Here is a 16,386-nt window from a genome sequence, read left to right on the forward strand (position 1 = left end):
AATGTTCAACTTGTGAGATTCAAGCACATGAAGAATGAAGAAATGACAGTAAGGTGCAAACAAATGGTGACAGCTCAGGAGAGCTGGCTGCCCTGTTCTTCAGGGGACCCATCTCATCTCAGGGGTAACCTTTGCTATTAGCTGTGCAGAGGCCTTCGGACACAAACAGACTTGAAAACCTATGGGGATACTCCCAACTGGGCAGGAGGTGGGGGTGGGGAGGGGAGGCGGGAGAAACCACAAGTGCCCTTAAGAACTCCTTCCCTCCCCTTTCACCCAAGCACCAACTGTTCTGGAGAGCCTCCTCCCTCCCCCTTCTCCTCCTCCTCCCTCTTTCTCTAAGCCTCCTCCCCCTCTCCATCAGCCCGCAGAAATCTGAGAGTGGGGACAGGGAAAGCATGTTAGATCCTGGGATTTTGAGAGAGAACAGCGTCAGTGTCAATGTCCCTCCTCCTTTTGAGCTCTGGAGATATACTCAGATACACACAAAACACCACTGAACTTTTTTAAATGACGTGAGGAGATCCACAAGCCACCTGTGAAACAAAATCTTGGTGCTTCATAGTCTCAGAAACATACAGGTAGGCAGAGGGCTCATGTTTATTAATTATATCCACAAACACCTACACAAAGCAGGGGGCCCTTGCACACGCACAGGAATCCTCATGCCGCTTTTCCTTTCTGACAGCCTCATCCCTTCCCACCCACCCAAAGGTGTTGACCACAGCCGCCCTGTGAGAGGCTGAGGGGTATGATGCAGTGGAAAGGGAGTCACTCCGCCCTCGGCGACTCCCTGACTGTGAGACGTCGGCAAGCCACTTAGCCTCTCTGAACCTCTGTGAAATGGAGATAACCACCTGCCTAGGAGCTGTGAGGATGAAGGGGAATAAAATATGTAGGCCCTTGGCACAGCGCCTGGCGCTGTCCTGCCTGGTTCCTGAGCCTGCCTTTCCTACACCCACGCCTGGGCTGATGGTGCCTCCTGTCACTTGGTCCCCACCCTCAGGACTCTGGTCTGACATTGGGAAGAATGGGGACTAGTCTGGGACCTCGAGTCGTACCAGGAGGGTCCCAGTTCTCAGGTCACAGGTCTGCCGGCCAGGGCTAGCCTTCAGGGCCGCGCGGGCGCGGGGAGCCGCGGGCACCCGGCAGGAGGGCGAGCGGCTCTCCGGTGCGTGGACCCGCGGGCGGCGGGCGGAGCGGGCCGGTGGAGGTGGGCAGAGCCCGGCGGTAAGTCGACCCAAGGCTGTGGGTGGCTTCCTCCTGTTGCTCAGTATCAGGGAGAGGCGGGGGAGGACATTCATTTTTTCCTAAGGAAGCATCCACCCATTGCTTTGATAACTATCGATTGTGAGAAGCCGGCGGCGCCTCTTAAAGGCGAAGCCCGTCTCCCGCGCGCCCCCGCGCCTGCGTTCCGGGACCCTCCGCCGGGCCCTCCTCCGCGGGGCCGGGCAGCGATGCGCGAAGGCTCCTGCACCGGCTCGTGTAGCAGCCTTGGGACGCGCAGCCACGACCTGTGGTTTGACCCCTGGTCGTCCACCTGCGGGTCTTTCCTTCCCTGAGTCCCCTGTCACGCCCTCGTGAACAGGGTCACCTGTTCCGCAGCATCCCGGGCGCCCCGGGTTCGAGGACGAGGCTGGCGCTCGGAAAGTTATTTCAAAAGGCAGACGTGTTGCAACCCTCGCTGCAGCAGACTACAGGACGCGGATCTCCCGAACCCTTCCCCGCCCCCACCCGGCCCGGGCGACCTGAGCCCGCAGCAGGAGCCCGGCAGCGCTGAGAGCCAGCCGCAGACGCACCTCCTCTCCCTCCCGCGCGCCCAAGTGCAACGGAGGAGAAAGCCGCGAAGCAAACTCGCGGCGCGGAGCAGTCCCCAGTCCCGGCCTGGAAGGGATCGGGCTGCTGGGGATCGGCCTCCCGCCTGGCAGCTCCGAGAAATACTCGCGATTTCCTGCCCCGGCCTCCCCTCCTCCCGGCCCAGCCCTCCCAGCCGGGCGTCCGCAGCCCCTCGGTACCTGAGGCGGTCCCGGGCTCGCCCTCGCTCTGCTCGCCGGAATCCGAATCCATGCTGCGGGCTGCTGGCCGGGCGTCCGCAGCTGCCCACCGCCCGTCTGCGGGGCGCTCGGGTCGGCGTCCGGGCTGGAGCTGCCGCGGCGCACTCGGTGCCGACAGCCGGGCGGCAGCAGCCCGGGCGGCGCGGGCTGGGCAGTGCGCGGCGGCCGCGGCCAGGGGGCGGCTCCGCAGAGGCGAGCGCCGCCCGCGCCCCGCTCCCCGCGCCCGCCGGCCGGTGCCTGCGCGCGAGGCGAGCGCGGGGCGGAGGGTGGGGCGCGCCGGGAGAGAGCGGGGAGGAGGCAGGGGAGGCGCGAGCTGGGAGGAGCGGGTGCGTCCCGCGCCCCGCGCCCCGCGCCCCCCGGGCTCCAGACTGAGGTTAAATACCCCGGGGGCGGCGCCGCTCCTCCTACCCGCGCCCCGCGCCGGCCGCCCGCAGCCTTGAACTTGCGGAGCTCAGCGAGGTCGTGGGCGTCGGCGAGGCCCCTTCCCTTGCGTGTGGCCAAGTCTGGAGGATTCTTAGGCGAAAAAGCGCCTCTACCGAAGTAGGAAAAGGAGAGGCTCCCAGTGGGAGTCCTGGGGCTGCCGGAGTTCGAGTCCGACTCCACCAGTCCGAGACCTTGGGCGAGTGACAGACCCTCTGTGTTTCCTCACTTGGAAAATGGAGAAAATGAGAGTCCCCTTTTGTGTGGAATGTTGTGGGGGAGTCAGGTAACGCCTGTGAGGGGCCAAGAGCAGGGCCTGGCACCTAGCGAGGAAGTAAACACCACCCGGCAGATAATGCTAACTCTGGCAGTTCTTCTCCTGGCGCGGGCGGGGCGGGTTGGGCAAGCGCGGTGGAGCCGGTTCCGAGGGCTCGGAGCCCTAGCTCGCATCGAGGGCAGGACCCGCCCTGCCAGTCGAGGAGCCCGGCCACGTGAGGCCCCCACTGGAGAGGCAAGAATTGATTTTAAAACCTTTTCTTTGTCTGTAACGTAGAGCGCTAAACTTCCTCAATATCCCCCTACCTTCCACTTCCTAAAAAAAGAATTTGTAAATTTATTTAGTAAGTAAGAGACTAAACTAGGGGGCAGGAGCAGTCAGACCGCAGGAGATCCTTTGTTGTTAATTCTTGATTATCTACACAGTCTTATTGTTTCCCTGAATTATCAGCTCCAACACTTAACCTCAGGCCGGCTTTGCTGCATATAAAGTGCACACAGAGAATGCAGACTAACTTTATTGACCTGAGCAAAATGAAAACAGGAAGAGAAAGTCTACTAAAAAGTGCCATTTATTGTTTCCTATGTGCACTCGTTTAATCTGTACGATGACCCAATGAAGAATTTAGGTCGAACAATTTGAAAATGCTTTTTTGGAGGTTAAAAATGGTTGGGGGGCCGGCCCGGTGGCGCAAGCGGTTGGGTGCGCGCGCTCCGCTGCGGCGGCCCGGGGTTCGCTGGTTCGGATCCCGGGCGCGCACCGAAGTACTGCTTGGTAAGCCATGCCGTGGCGGCGTCCCATATAAAGTGGAGGAAGATAGGCACCGATGTTAGCCCAGGGCCGTCTTCCTCAGCAAAAAAAGAGGAGGATTGGCGGATGTTAGCTCAGGGCTGATCTCCTCACAAAAAAAAAAAAAAAAAAAAAAGGTTGGAAGTTGGCAATTTCATAGAATTCAACCTATATGTACTGTTGTCCCCATTTTATCGGTGTGGAAACTGGGTCTCAGAGTAGATAACTTTCCTGTGGTCCCAGGCCCAGCAAGTGCCTGAACTGGGACTTGAAATCAGGGCTGTTTGAGGTCCAGACCTGCTCATAACCGGTAAGGTATGGTGTCACAAGTGAGTTTGGCCTCTGGGCTACCTGGGTCCTGCCTCCTTCAGTGAATGGGTGGGCTTTACAGAGTGCAAATACAGCTCCACTTTGTGTTCTCAGAAAACGTTTTCTGGATGGCCAAACTCAGGGACTATAGTTGACAGAAGTTGGATGGATTTCCATGGAACAGTCAAAAGAGCCCCATACTAGATGTTTGATCTTGGGCAAATGGCTTAACCTCCTTCAGTTTCCTCATGTGTTGGCATCTCCTTCATAGGGTGGTTGTAAGGGAGTAAACGAAATAATGAGTGTGGAAGCTATTACCCAATGCTTGGCACACAGTTACTGTTTAATAAATGGAAAGAACATGAGTTCTTAGATCTAATGGATCCCATTTAGAAAAACAAAATATTTTAAAATCACATTTTTAAACAAGAAGAAAAAAGTTAACAGCAACATTTGGATAAAAGTTGATACTCAAAGAATAGCTGGGATCATTTTATAAGTTTGCCATGATAGCTTGGCAGTCTTAAGGATAAACAACGATGATAGCGTCAGAGAACAGAGCATATTGGATTGAAAAGGCATCCAGCTTCCTCTCAAGGCCAAGCCGAGATTCAACAACAGGAAATGTAAAACTTTCTCTGCTCCCTTAGCTCTCCTTTCCTGGCACTTGGTGGAAGTTTTTTTGTTTTTGTTTGTTTGTTTCAATGGGCAGGTGATATGGGTTGAAGAGCGGGGAAGACAGAAATGCCACTGAGGCATCTATGCATCACAGCCATAAAGGATCTACTGGAACTTGATCAACAGTGAACACAGTACTGGGAGCGCACGTTTAAGACACATACAAGCCCATCAGTCATTCGATCTTCACTGAGTAATGAGTACATTTCTGCAAGAGATAAAATGCTGCGAGGGGGAGGAGTTGGGGGGGTTAGGGGAGTGAGGCCGGTCAAAGTGCTCCTGAAAAATCTATGAGGTGAGTTTTCAGATAAACAACACTTATGCATTTCTCTGTTCCTATATTCAGTCATAGCGTATTTCTGCAAAAGGAGGCAGACGTAGAAAGAAAAATTGAATGTGAAATTAAACAATGGAGAAGAGAGATCCAAACTAAATAAGGTCTCCGTTCCAATTTCCTATGAGATGCAGTCTGTTGTCATGGGATAGCAAGACAAGGGGAAATGACTGCTGGCATGCATGTCTGTTTAATGAGGAACATTAGTGAAACATACCTTATCTGTCCTCCCAGTGTGGAAAAATCTGTATAAGAGAAGGAAGTCCTTAAAATAGTATCCCACGACCTCCGTGAAAACAGTGAAATCTGAGGTGGTGAATCTCCTTTGCAAACCCATCCTAGCATATTTCTTAAAAAAAGAAAGAGAGAAAAAGCTCTTAGAAAAGAGGAAAGGATTTCCGTAGTTCCTCTGCATATTTTTAGAAGTATGGCATCACTTCACAGACTTGAATCTAGAGTCTGAGGGTTATAAACCACTTTCCTCAATGTTTCCACTACATCTTTTCAGCCTGGCTGCTCTTCAGACCCGCGAGTTGCTAACTCTTATTGGTCATTTCTTAGCTTCAGCTAACGAAATCGTTGGCTTTTTAAGGAACTTGCCTGTCTGGTGGGAAAAACATATCTGTTTGTAAGGTGTCAAGAAACAGATAATAAAATAGATCCATTTCTGCTAACACAATAATACTGCTTTAACCTGAGCCAGTGCTGTGACTCATCTGCCTGTCTCCTCCTGTGGGGTGGAAAGGCAGCTGTCTGCAAACCTTCGGCAGGCAGCCGGGCCGAGCCAGGGCGGTTCCTCTGACAAGCTAGGGCTTCAAAACCCCACAGGGCTCTGGAGCTGCCGTTTCTCTGGGCTGAAGTGGCCCTTGGTACTCGGGGTGAGAGGTTGGCTGGGACAGTCCCATTTTTAGTAACCTGTCTCAAGGCAATGCTGGGATGCAAGGGAGCTTCTGCCCAGAGGGGCTCTGGGCAAGTTGGACAGCGGGGTCTGAGCCGGCTTCATATCCATCTGGCAAAAAAGGTGCCAGAAGACAGCCTTGAAAGAGAGGGCTTTTCCTATTTCTTCCTGGCTAGCAAAAATAAGTTTTATTGTTCCCCCCCCCCGCCTTATTTCAAAAGCAGTGCACATCACTGTAGAAAAATTGGAAAACACATATGAGCAAAGAAAGAAGAAAATTTAAAAATCCATTCATAATTCCACCAGTGGCGATAACTGTTAACATATCTTTTGAAAAATTTCCCTCTTTGTTGTATAGCATTCTGCTTTTGTAACTTGCTTTTTCCTTTTAACAATATGTTGTGAATGTCATTCCATCTGCTCTCTGACAATATGGTTCTTAATACCTGCACAGTATTCTATTGTATGGATATACCATAATGTATTTAAACAACCCTCTGCTGTTGGCCGTATAGGTTGTTTCCAATTTCTGCTATAATAGACAGCATCAGTGAACATCCTCGTGTCTAAATCTTTGCACATACCTTTAATCAATGTCTGTGAACCTTCAGCAGCTTCATTTGTTCTTGGGAGAGAGAAACAAGATGGAAAATTGTAGCTAACACAATAATTGCTGTATGTATCCCGAGACTTTAAGGTTATCAAGAATTTTTGTGGGCATGACCCCCTCTTGGCAGAGGGTGGGTTATTTCAGTTCATTCTTGCATTTATCAAGGATGATTGAGTCCAGAGGGGGTTCCTACGGGTTGAGGAGAGGAGTGGAAAATTTTCTTCCCATTTTCTTGTGGGCGGTGTGTCCTCTGCACAGCCCCATCCAAGTCCAGACACCTTGTGGGAGGCAGGGGGTGGATGAGGCTGGCAACTTGGGCATCAGGCTGTTCTCCCAGGTTCTTAGCTTCTGCCCTCATGAACTGCCTATGGGACAGCTTCCTGAGCAGCTAATGCAGTTAGAGTGACTCTAAAGCACTGATTCAGGGGCAGAGGGAAATGAGAAAGAGGGAGGAGGAAGAGAAAGAGGGAGAGAGAAGAAAACTCTACGGGTCCAATCTCTGTTGTGCTCTGGCCCAGCTTCCTGTGGGGCTGTTGTAAGCCTTTTAAACAGCAGGACCAGGATCATAGGTTCAGCCTGTGATTGCATATGGTGTCTGGTCCCTCTTGTGGCCGTCACTTTGGGGGCTGCAGGATATTACTGTGCTGTATTGGAGCTGTTCTTACAAGGATCCACAAGGCTCCCACCCTAAGTGACTGTTTTAGCTGTGCCCAGTGCCTTCCCAACTTCCTGGATTCTTACACAGCTCTGTGGCATGGAAAGGATCAATACTCTTCCCACAGGGGAGAAGCCGGAGTCAAGATCCACAAGGCTGAAGCAGCAACTAGAGTTCTTACAGGTTTCAGGAAGGTTGGAGAGTACCCAAAGACTGGATAGGGGCAGTATTGCCCCAGATTTCAAAAGGAAGCAAGGAGTGGATTCCAGGAATAACAGATTGGTGGCATTTTTGTCACTTCTCTAGCAAAAATCTGGAACAAACAGATTTGTAAACATTTAAGAAGAAAACAGTGATCACCAGCAGCCAATATGGGTTTATTATCATGTCCCGTTAGAATGACAATGTTAACTTTCTTTAAACGGGGTCATTAGGTGTATAAATCAAGATAATTTCATTCAACTTCAATGTAGCAAGTAGGAGTTGAAAACCCTCTGTGCTTCAGGTGCAAAGTGAAGGGAACTGACTGCTACAGGTACCATAGGCTGTGATTTAAGTAAGGGATCTGATGATGTCTTGCATAATCCCCTTGCTGTTAGGTGGATCTGGAGCTGGTTGAACAACCCTACCCAGTGAGCAGTGATTCATGGTTCTGAGTTAACTTGGATGGAGGTTTCCAGTGGAGTGACACAGAGCTCTGTCCTTGGCTCTGGTCTACTCTACCTTTTATTTTTATTTTTTTAAAATTTTTTGTGAGGAAGATCAGCCCGGAGCTAACATCTGCCAATCCTCCTCTTTTTGCTGAGGAAGACTGGCCCTGGGCTAACATCCATGCCCATCTTTGTCTACTTTATATGGGATGCCGCCACGGCATGACTTGACAAGCGGTGCGTCAGTGCGCACCTGGGATCCAAACCGGTGAACCCCGGGCCACCACAGCAGAGAGTGCGCACTTAACCGCTTGCGCCACCGGGCCAGCCCCTACTTTACTTTTTTTAAAAAATCAATTATTTAGAGGATGGATTTGGTTGTGCTTATCAAATGTGTAGATTATCCTGCTAGGGCACGTCAGGGATGACTTGGAATCACATGGAAAAGATATGTGGGTCTTGGTTGTCCATAAAGTCAGCATGAGTCAACAGTGGGATAACAGCTGCATTGCTACAAGAAGGGCAGAATAGTCCTCCTGTATTCGAGCTGGTGTTATGTTCACATGGGGTCTTATGAACATCTGGTGCCACATTTTAAGGAGACATACCAGGTTGCTCCCAGAGGACGGGAACCAGGACAATGAAAGAGGTTTGGAAAACATTCTGTATGAGAAAGTTTGAGTCTCAGGCTGGGGAAGAAAGAAAAGGCCTGATAGGATGGATGGCCTCAAATGTGTGAAGACCTAGACTCTAGGCTGATGCAGGATTAATAGGTAGACGTTGTGAGAAAATAGAATGTGGATCTTTTGCCAGCCCTGTCCTGCTTGTCCTCAGATCCATTCCTTGCCCTTTCCCTGCTCTGTATGGAAGACAGGCTGACCCCTGCAGGCTGCATTTTCCAGGCTCCTGTGCCAGCTGGTTTCTAGCTGGATCCAGCCAGTGCGAGGCGCTGGCAGAAGACTGGAGGGCAAGGGAAGGAATAGCTGGGATATTCTCTCCAATCCTCTCTCCCTCAGATCTCAGCACCTCTGACAGTGGCTGCATCTCCCCCGTGGCTCCAGCTCCCGCCAGATGGATCCAGATGGTTCCAGTTTCCATCAGGTGACCACAGCCTCTGGGCTCCAGTAATAGCACCTCTTCCCTTTTGTCCCTCTGGCCCAGAGTGGCAATGGCTTCCTGCTGTTGCTAATATCTAGGTTGCCTCACTGTCCTCTGTTTGGCTTCTCAACTCTTCCATCACCTCTGTAGCCAGTTCTTGTATCATTCTTTTCGAAAAAATATAAAATAATTTCTGCTTTCCTAGTTGGACCTTATTAGTACGATACACAGAAAGAAGAAAGTATTTTAATGATTACAGGTGGATGACTGTATTGTGGGAGGCTGGAGTCCATGATCTTCAGGATTCCTTTGGAAGTTGGGGCACAGAAGGGAAATGACATGCTCAAACCCTGGAAGTGGCAGAGTTGGGACTAGAATTCAAGGCTCCTGACTCCTAGACCAGCACTCTTTTCATTTGATGTTAGCTCTCTCCTCCTGCATATATCTTCATTAACCATCCACTTATAGTTTATGTTAATCATTCTTCTGATCTATGGGAGGAAAAACTGAGTCTCCTAAATTTTTTTTCTTTTAATTCTCTTGTAATTATGTGATAACCCAGTTTGATAATGCTTACTCGCTAATTATTTTACAGAACAAATACTACTTGCAAAGTGGTGAGTGGAATCTTTTTTTCTTCCCTTCAGAGCATTTTCTACTTAGAAGAGCTAAGTACATGTTCCAATCTGGAGGGTTCCATTTATGTAAGTCTCTGATTTTGTAACATCTATGTTGATTCAAGGGCTGTAGAAGAGGAAGGGAATGTTCAAGGTCAACTAGTCTAACCCCATCACTGCACATATAAAGAAACAAGTCCAGAAAGATGGAGTGGCTTGCCTACAGTTAGGGGCAGAAGTGGGACAAGACCCAGGTCTCTAGCCCTAGTTCAGGACACCCATCATACTGCCACACTCCTTTATGGGCCATTTACTCTCCTGTACTACAACCAGTTTTCAATCTGCTTCTGCCTTCAGCTCCCAAATCTCTTTCCCCAGTACTGATCTTTCCTCTCTTTTCACTTCCTGCATACCGATGTTCTAGAGCCCATCTCCACTGTTTGGAATAGAATCATCAAAAGCAGGACTTGACCAACCCTTCTTTTAAATTTCTTCATCTCATGAACGACTTCGTTTCCTTCCTTTCCCTCTTCTCCCCTCTCCTCCCTGTCTCTTCTGGATTCTCAAACTTTCCATTTCTCTCTCCTCTCTAGCCAACGTTTTCCATCCTACCAAGTCTTCCACTGGCATTGTTCTTTAATTGATCCCTCTCTTCTGTGTTCAAAACCAATCTGGCTGGTTGAAGCCATCAACATTTGTTTTTTGTGTGTGTGAGGAAGACTAGCCCTGAGCTAACATCCGATGCCAATCTTCCCCTTTTTTCTCCAGGAAGGCTGGCCCTGAGCTAACATCCATGCCCATCTTCCCCTACTTATATGGTACGCCGCCACAGCATGGCTTACCAAGCAGTGCGTGTGTGCGCGCCTCGGACCTGAACCTGCGAACCCCGGGCTGTCGAAGCTGAGTGCGCGCACTAACCGCTTGCGCCACTGGGCCAGCTCCTGAAGCCATCAACATTTCTAAGGAAAGAATCTTTCAAGCACTGGATCTGATTCCTGGTTGCCATAAACCTTTGATCATTCTCTGAAGAAAGCCATAAATTAATGTCATCCCTTGGCAGGACCCCTGGGCCTATCTCTATTACTTCCCTGGCCTCTTGACTGTGGATGTGAGCATCTTAACACCTCAAAGGTTATGGCATCGGTGGGAAATCCTCCCATAGCAAAGAACATCAAACCATTTATTTTAGTTCAAACCGTTAACGCATATCATCCCATGGGAGTTTCCAGTGTTTCAATAACTTTCTCCTTTGGCTGTCAGTATCAGTCTTAGCTGGTTTTTAGATCTTTCCAAATTTGTGTTATTTACACATTTGTGAGTGGTTAGTTATTGAAGCTCTTTCAGGATAACATCATTACAATATAGTACTTGAGTCACAGCAACCTTGTTCAAATGAAGTAAGCCTCGCCACAAACAGACACATTGACACGATATTTCCAGTTGGTTTGATTACATTCTTCTATCCTTTCAAATTCTGTGTTACTTTTTTCCAATGTGGATTTTGTCAAGTCACATAATTGTCAAGAGTCCGGGAACTCAGTTCACCCTTCACGTTCCTGTAACTCATAATTTAATTTTTCTTGATGAAGTTGGTAAGTCAGAAGATCAAGTATTGGTTCTGTCCCCGAAAGCAAGTGTAGGGGACACCTGTCTCCTTCCTTAGTACAGTGATATTGCCATAAGAGTTAACAAGAATGAGGAGTGACCCAGAGGAGAGAGGACAGCCTTAGACACTGGATCCTAACCCCATTATGCTCTCCTTTCCTAGAGACAGAGTGGAGGGTGGGGTCAGAGCAATGCTGATTCTCAGTTCCAAACAATTGCATCTTTCCAAAGTCTCCGTCGTCACCCAAGGTGCCAAAAACCTCCCAGTTCTCCAGGCTCCTAGTCTTCAGATTAGTTCCCTGATTTTTGTCTTACCTTCTACTTTGGCACGCACAGTCCTATCAAATTCTAATGCTATTTCTTCCACAAGTCTCTTGATTTTACCGTTTCCTTTCCAAATCCACCGTCTCCCTCCTCCCAGCTCTTCACCTGTGTCCTGATTGCTGCAACAACACTTTCCCCAGGCTTGCCCAAATCCGCCGCACCCAAGCCAGAGCTTGAGCCTCTCTTTTTCATCTGAGATCTTGCGTCTTTACTATCCTGCTCTGCTCCCCACGCACAGGAGAGCCCTGAGTACGTATCAAAACAAAGAACTAGCCAGAACTAAGCAGTGATGGGTTTGTCCCATGTCCATTCCGTTTCGGTCTCTCCCTGCTTCCTGCCTGGCCCCACATTTAATTTCTCTGGCTCTCTGTTTGCTGCAGCCCCAACCCTGGTGTTGGGCTCCTCGCTTATCCTCCCCCCAACATAAAGCCTGTCTCCTTCCTGCCAGCCAGGGAGCTTAGCCGTGAGGGCTGGAGGTTTTGACTCTCTGGCTTGGCCTTGGGCTCTTCTCACTGGAATTATCCTCTTGGGAACTTTTGGCCAGCATGCCCTGGTGTTCCTGGAACCCATATCCTCTTCTTGGCTTTGCCTCTGGACCACAAAGTGTTGGGTAATTTCTGCCGTGGTGGAATGAAGACACCTGGATTTTTGTGCTGGCTGTTTGTGAACTTGATATGTGAGTTTAAATAAGTCAGGGCAGCCTGTCCCAGCTCTTCAGATGCCAGTTCTGAAGACCTTCAGCTTGCCGTCTTGCGTGCCTTGAACATGCCCTCTGCTTCCTGCTGATGTCTGAGCCTGTACTGACCAAATACCTTTCCCCCACGAGATGAGGGTAGGGATGTGTCTTATTTGTATCCTGGCATCCAGTGTACACTGGGCCCCTGCATATCCACTGACCCCAGTTTCCCCTTTGGCTCTGCCCCACAGAGTGTGTAAACCAGTGTGCTTGGGTTTTGCCTCAGTTTCCCCAGTTGCACTCATGTGTCCTTCTTGGGGCAGTAGCCCCCTGAACACTGACTCTTTCTGAGGTCTGGCCATTTCCTATTACTTGAGGTAACTTAAGTCAGTTTTCATCTCCAGAGACTTTGTCTAATACAACTTGCCATTTGTGGAGTCTTACTTTGCTTAAAAAATTAATTTGCTTAGGTATTTTTGAGTGCCGCCCCCCAATTTTTTTTAACTACCAGTTGTTTTACAGCACCTTTTAAGAACATAACCAAGACCAGGAGAAGTCAGAAAATAAAGGCCCCTGAGCTATCAGAAAAGGTGTCTTTTACTCAGAGGAGAGTCCCTTTGGCTCTCAATCATAGTCTAGTTTTCAATTCTGTCGGGTGTGAGAACAAGAAGACGGCATGGAGCGGCTACTTCCAGCAGCACCAGAGCGAGGGTGGAGGAGGTTTTGTCCTCGCCCATGTCCCCTTGGCACTCACCTTACCCTGTGTCCTGCTGACTTCCTACTGCGGATACCTGCAGGCTTCTGGAAGTGCCAGGGAGCTGAGGGGACCAGCCCTCAAAGAAAGATGCCAGGATTTGGGGATAAAATCTGCCCTCGTGTGGGACAGCTCTGCACAGTCTTGTAGATGCCCCAGTGCCCTGAGCCCTAGCTGACCCCCGGGGTAAGTAACTTCACCTGTAAGTTCTGCACCTGTACTGGCAGCCTTCCCTTTTCCTGTCGCATTCCCAGCCCCTACGAGTGCTTCCTGGGATCACCTCCCAAACCAACAACTCGCCGTCAAATCCTTGTCTCAGGGTCTGCATCTCCAGAACCTGTCCTAAGTCATGTCGCAAGAACAGAAAGCCCACAAAAGATGGAAAGAGACAATAGAAGATCTTAGAAAAAGCAGAGACAAGAACTAAAGTATTTTGGGACCCCAGGGTCATTTAGCAGGGGCCACTGGGACTTGAGGGTATGTGACATGATTACTGTACACACTGAGGGCTATAGTGGTGACCTGGGTATAGTGTATTCTCTTTAGGAGGCTTGAAAAATAAGTACCACATTTTAGAAAGGTTTCTGCCTTTCTAAGACTAAAAATAGGTTGTGATGCTTAAAGGAATAATTCTTTGGCTATCTAGAAGCTTGAGTTTCCCGGATGCCTTGTTCCCTGATAGCCGGGATTTATTGGGTTTTCTGTTGAACTAAAATCATTGCCTTCAAGCTTCAAAGCTCCTAGTTCTAGCAGCTTGCTTCTTTAAGATTTGTATTCTTCATGTTTTTCATAGTCTTTGATTTCATCTCTTCCCATCTCCCGTTTGCATAATGGAGTTCTTTTTTTAAATTCTGCCTTCCCATGGAAGCCCCCTTGTCCCCTCGGCCACTTCAGTGGCCCTGCTTATGCACCATTATCTCATTCTTGGGATATGGGGATAGGCTCTGCATTCAGTATTCCAAGGGCCAGTGCCCTGAGATTTGTACTTCTGTTTTGTTTCCAATCCAAATTGATTATTTTTTTCAATTTTCATCCAGATGTTTGATATCATGTAAACACAGCTTGAAAGTGTTCCTGAACTGCTTACAGATGTACGCCAGTGAAATCCTTTCCAAATTATATATAATGATGCTCTGGGTCTATTTATATCTATGTCATAGTCTCTGGCTTGAGTGTTAGCTATAAGACTATGTTGGAAAGAAAGTGAAAAATTCACGTGTGTGGGTGATTTGTCTACTTGATTAAAGACTCCAGATATTTGGAAATATTCACGAATTGACCTCATTTTCCACTGAATGCTGGCACGTCTGTAACTATGGTGTTATGGACTGAATGTTTGTGTCCCCCTCAAATTCATATGTTGAAGCCCTAACCCCCAACGTAACGGTATTTGAAGGTGGGGCCTTTGGGAGGTGATAAGGGTAAAATGAGGCCTGAGGGTGGGGCCTTTATGATGAGATTAGTGCCTTTGTAAGAAGAGACACCAGAAAGCGAGTGCGTGCTCTCTCTTTCTCCCTCCCTCTCTTCTTCTCTCCCTCTCTCCTCCTGTGTTCACAGAAAGAACAGGTCATGTGAGCATAGTGAGAAGATGGGGCCGTCTGCAACCCAAGAGAGAGGCGTCACCCGAACCTGACCATGCTGGCACCTTGATCTCAGACTTCTAGCCTCTATAACTGTGAGAAAATGAATTTCAGTTGTCTAAGACACCCGTCTATGGTATTTTGTTAGGGCAGCCTGAGCAGAATAATACATATGAGGACCCAGATCTGTTAATCCATTTAGCATACGGTTATTGTGACTCTCAAACCTGCTGTATACCCATTTAGACCAAGGCAAGACCTCTTCACCTGGTGTTTGGCACCAGAAAGACACCCTTAAAGCCCCTTAGATCTACTTAATTCTTATCAAAAGCTTAGTTGCGGGATACGTGTTTATGTGTGATTGCATAAATGTTGTTGTGCAGATTGTCTTTTCCAAAGATGGCAGCAACAATATCTCCCATCCACATGATCTTCTACAATGTGACCTTGACAAGCCTCCTATCAAGAAGTGGGGTCTATGTCCTCTCCCCGCCATCTGGGTGGGCTTCTGACTTGCTTGTAACCAGCCAAATGCAGTGAAAGAGACTTTGCGTAACTTCTGAGGCTAGGCCAGAAAAGACTATGCAGCTGGTTCTGGGACACCCACCTGCGGAGTCCTGAGCTGCCGTATAAGAATTCCAACTACCCTGAGGCCTCCATGCAGTGAGGAAGCCATGTAGAGAGCCACGTGTGAGCATTCCTGTCCCAGCCAAGAGCCAGATCAACCACCAGGCATGTAAGTGTAGATGCCTCCATATTCCAGCTTTTGAGTTGCCCCTAGGTGAGCCCCCAACATCGTGGAGCAGAGGTAAGCTATCCTTGTTGTACTCTGTCCTAATTCCTGGCCCACAAAATTGGAAGCAAGATAAAATGGTAGTTGTAAGTTACTACATTTTGGGTAATTTGTTATGCATCTATAGTAACTGAAACAGATGTACATTTCATTGATTTCTCTGTGGGTAAAATCTCACCCCTGGATCAAGCCAGACCAACAGAAACCTACCTTCTTGGATCTTTCTTGAGCAGCCCTCAGGTGTGGTGCCCTGTTTTGTACCAACAGGCAGGATCAGAGGCAGCTTCTGTAGAGATACTGTTGAGGATGGGACAGAGTTCATTTAGAGCTTAGTGCAGGAAAAATTGTGTTTCCTAGAAACAACTGGTATCTTGCAAACACTGTGAAGCTTATCGCTCAGCTTTCCCTCTTTACTTTGGCTTCTGGAAAGCTCAGAACCAACTTTGTGACCAACTTGGAACAACCAATCTTATCTTTTTGTATCCTGCTGTATTTATTTTTGTAAGCCCCCTCAAAATACTTTTGAAACAACATAGGGTATAAATGAATTAATGGGAGAATAAATGTCCTTCAGATCACTCTAGTATTTGAGAATGTTATTAAACTGAGCTAGTTCCAACATAAAGCTTTATTATAACTAAAAACCAAACATACTCTACATTCTCTAAAACAAAAATACAAAAAGCTAAAAAGGGGCAGTCTAGACCAGAAGTTGAAAGAAATGATAATCCACCACGTTTGCTCATTTCATAAGCAAAACAATGAGGCACTTAGTCAGGGAAAGTAATGTTTATAGAGCGCTCCCAGGCATTTCCTGGATCCTTTATGTACACAATTTCATTTAATTGTATTTAATCCTGATAAAGCAACTCCACGGGCATAAACTTGTCTTATTTTGCAAATGAAGAAACTGAGGCTCAGAGAGGTTAATAAGCTTGTCCAAGGCCACACAGCTAAGTGAGAGAGCTGAGATTCAAACTCCTTTCACTTTCCAGTTATGGTGGGTGTTGATGACAACTTTGAGGCCCACGTAAGTTAGAATACTTCCCCAAGCATAGATCAAATCCTATTCCAGCGCCCACTGTGCAGATGCATCTCTTTCATGGGAGTGGGGTTTTGTTGTAACTAGTCACGGCTGAAGGATTCGGTGCTCTGGGGTGCAGCAGGCAGGGAAGGCTGAGCCGCAGGAGAGGGAGCAGTGACACGCCCATAAGGACAACCTCTTACACAACCACCATGTCTGAGCTCACGCTTTCAGAATGGGG

General features: G+C 48.6%; 1 protein-coding gene across 1 annotated transcript in view; it reads right to left on the reverse strand.

Moving 5' to 3' along the window:
• TNFAIP8L3 (TNF alpha induced protein 8 like 3) overlaps positions 1-16,386 on the reverse strand; it is a 49,471-nt gene that overhangs the window by 32,790 nt on the left and 295 nt on the right. The window contains exons 2-3 of the mRNA XM_058540544.1: positions 15,332-15,418; positions 2,016-2,495 (exon numbers count right to left, since the gene is read on the reverse strand). Coding sequence (XP_058396527.1) covers positions 2,016-2,495; positions 15,332-15,418 — 567 coding nt within the window. The remainder of the gene's footprint in view (positions 1-2,015; positions 2,496-15,331; positions 15,419-16,386) is intronic.

Source organism: Diceros bicornis, chromosome 5 (assembly GCF_020826845.1).
Source record: "Diceros bicornis minor isolate mBicDic1 chromosome 5, mDicBic1.mat.cur, whole genome shotgun sequence".
NCBI lineage: Eukaryota > Metazoa > Chordata > Mammalia > Perissodactyla > Rhinocerotidae > Diceros > Diceros bicornis.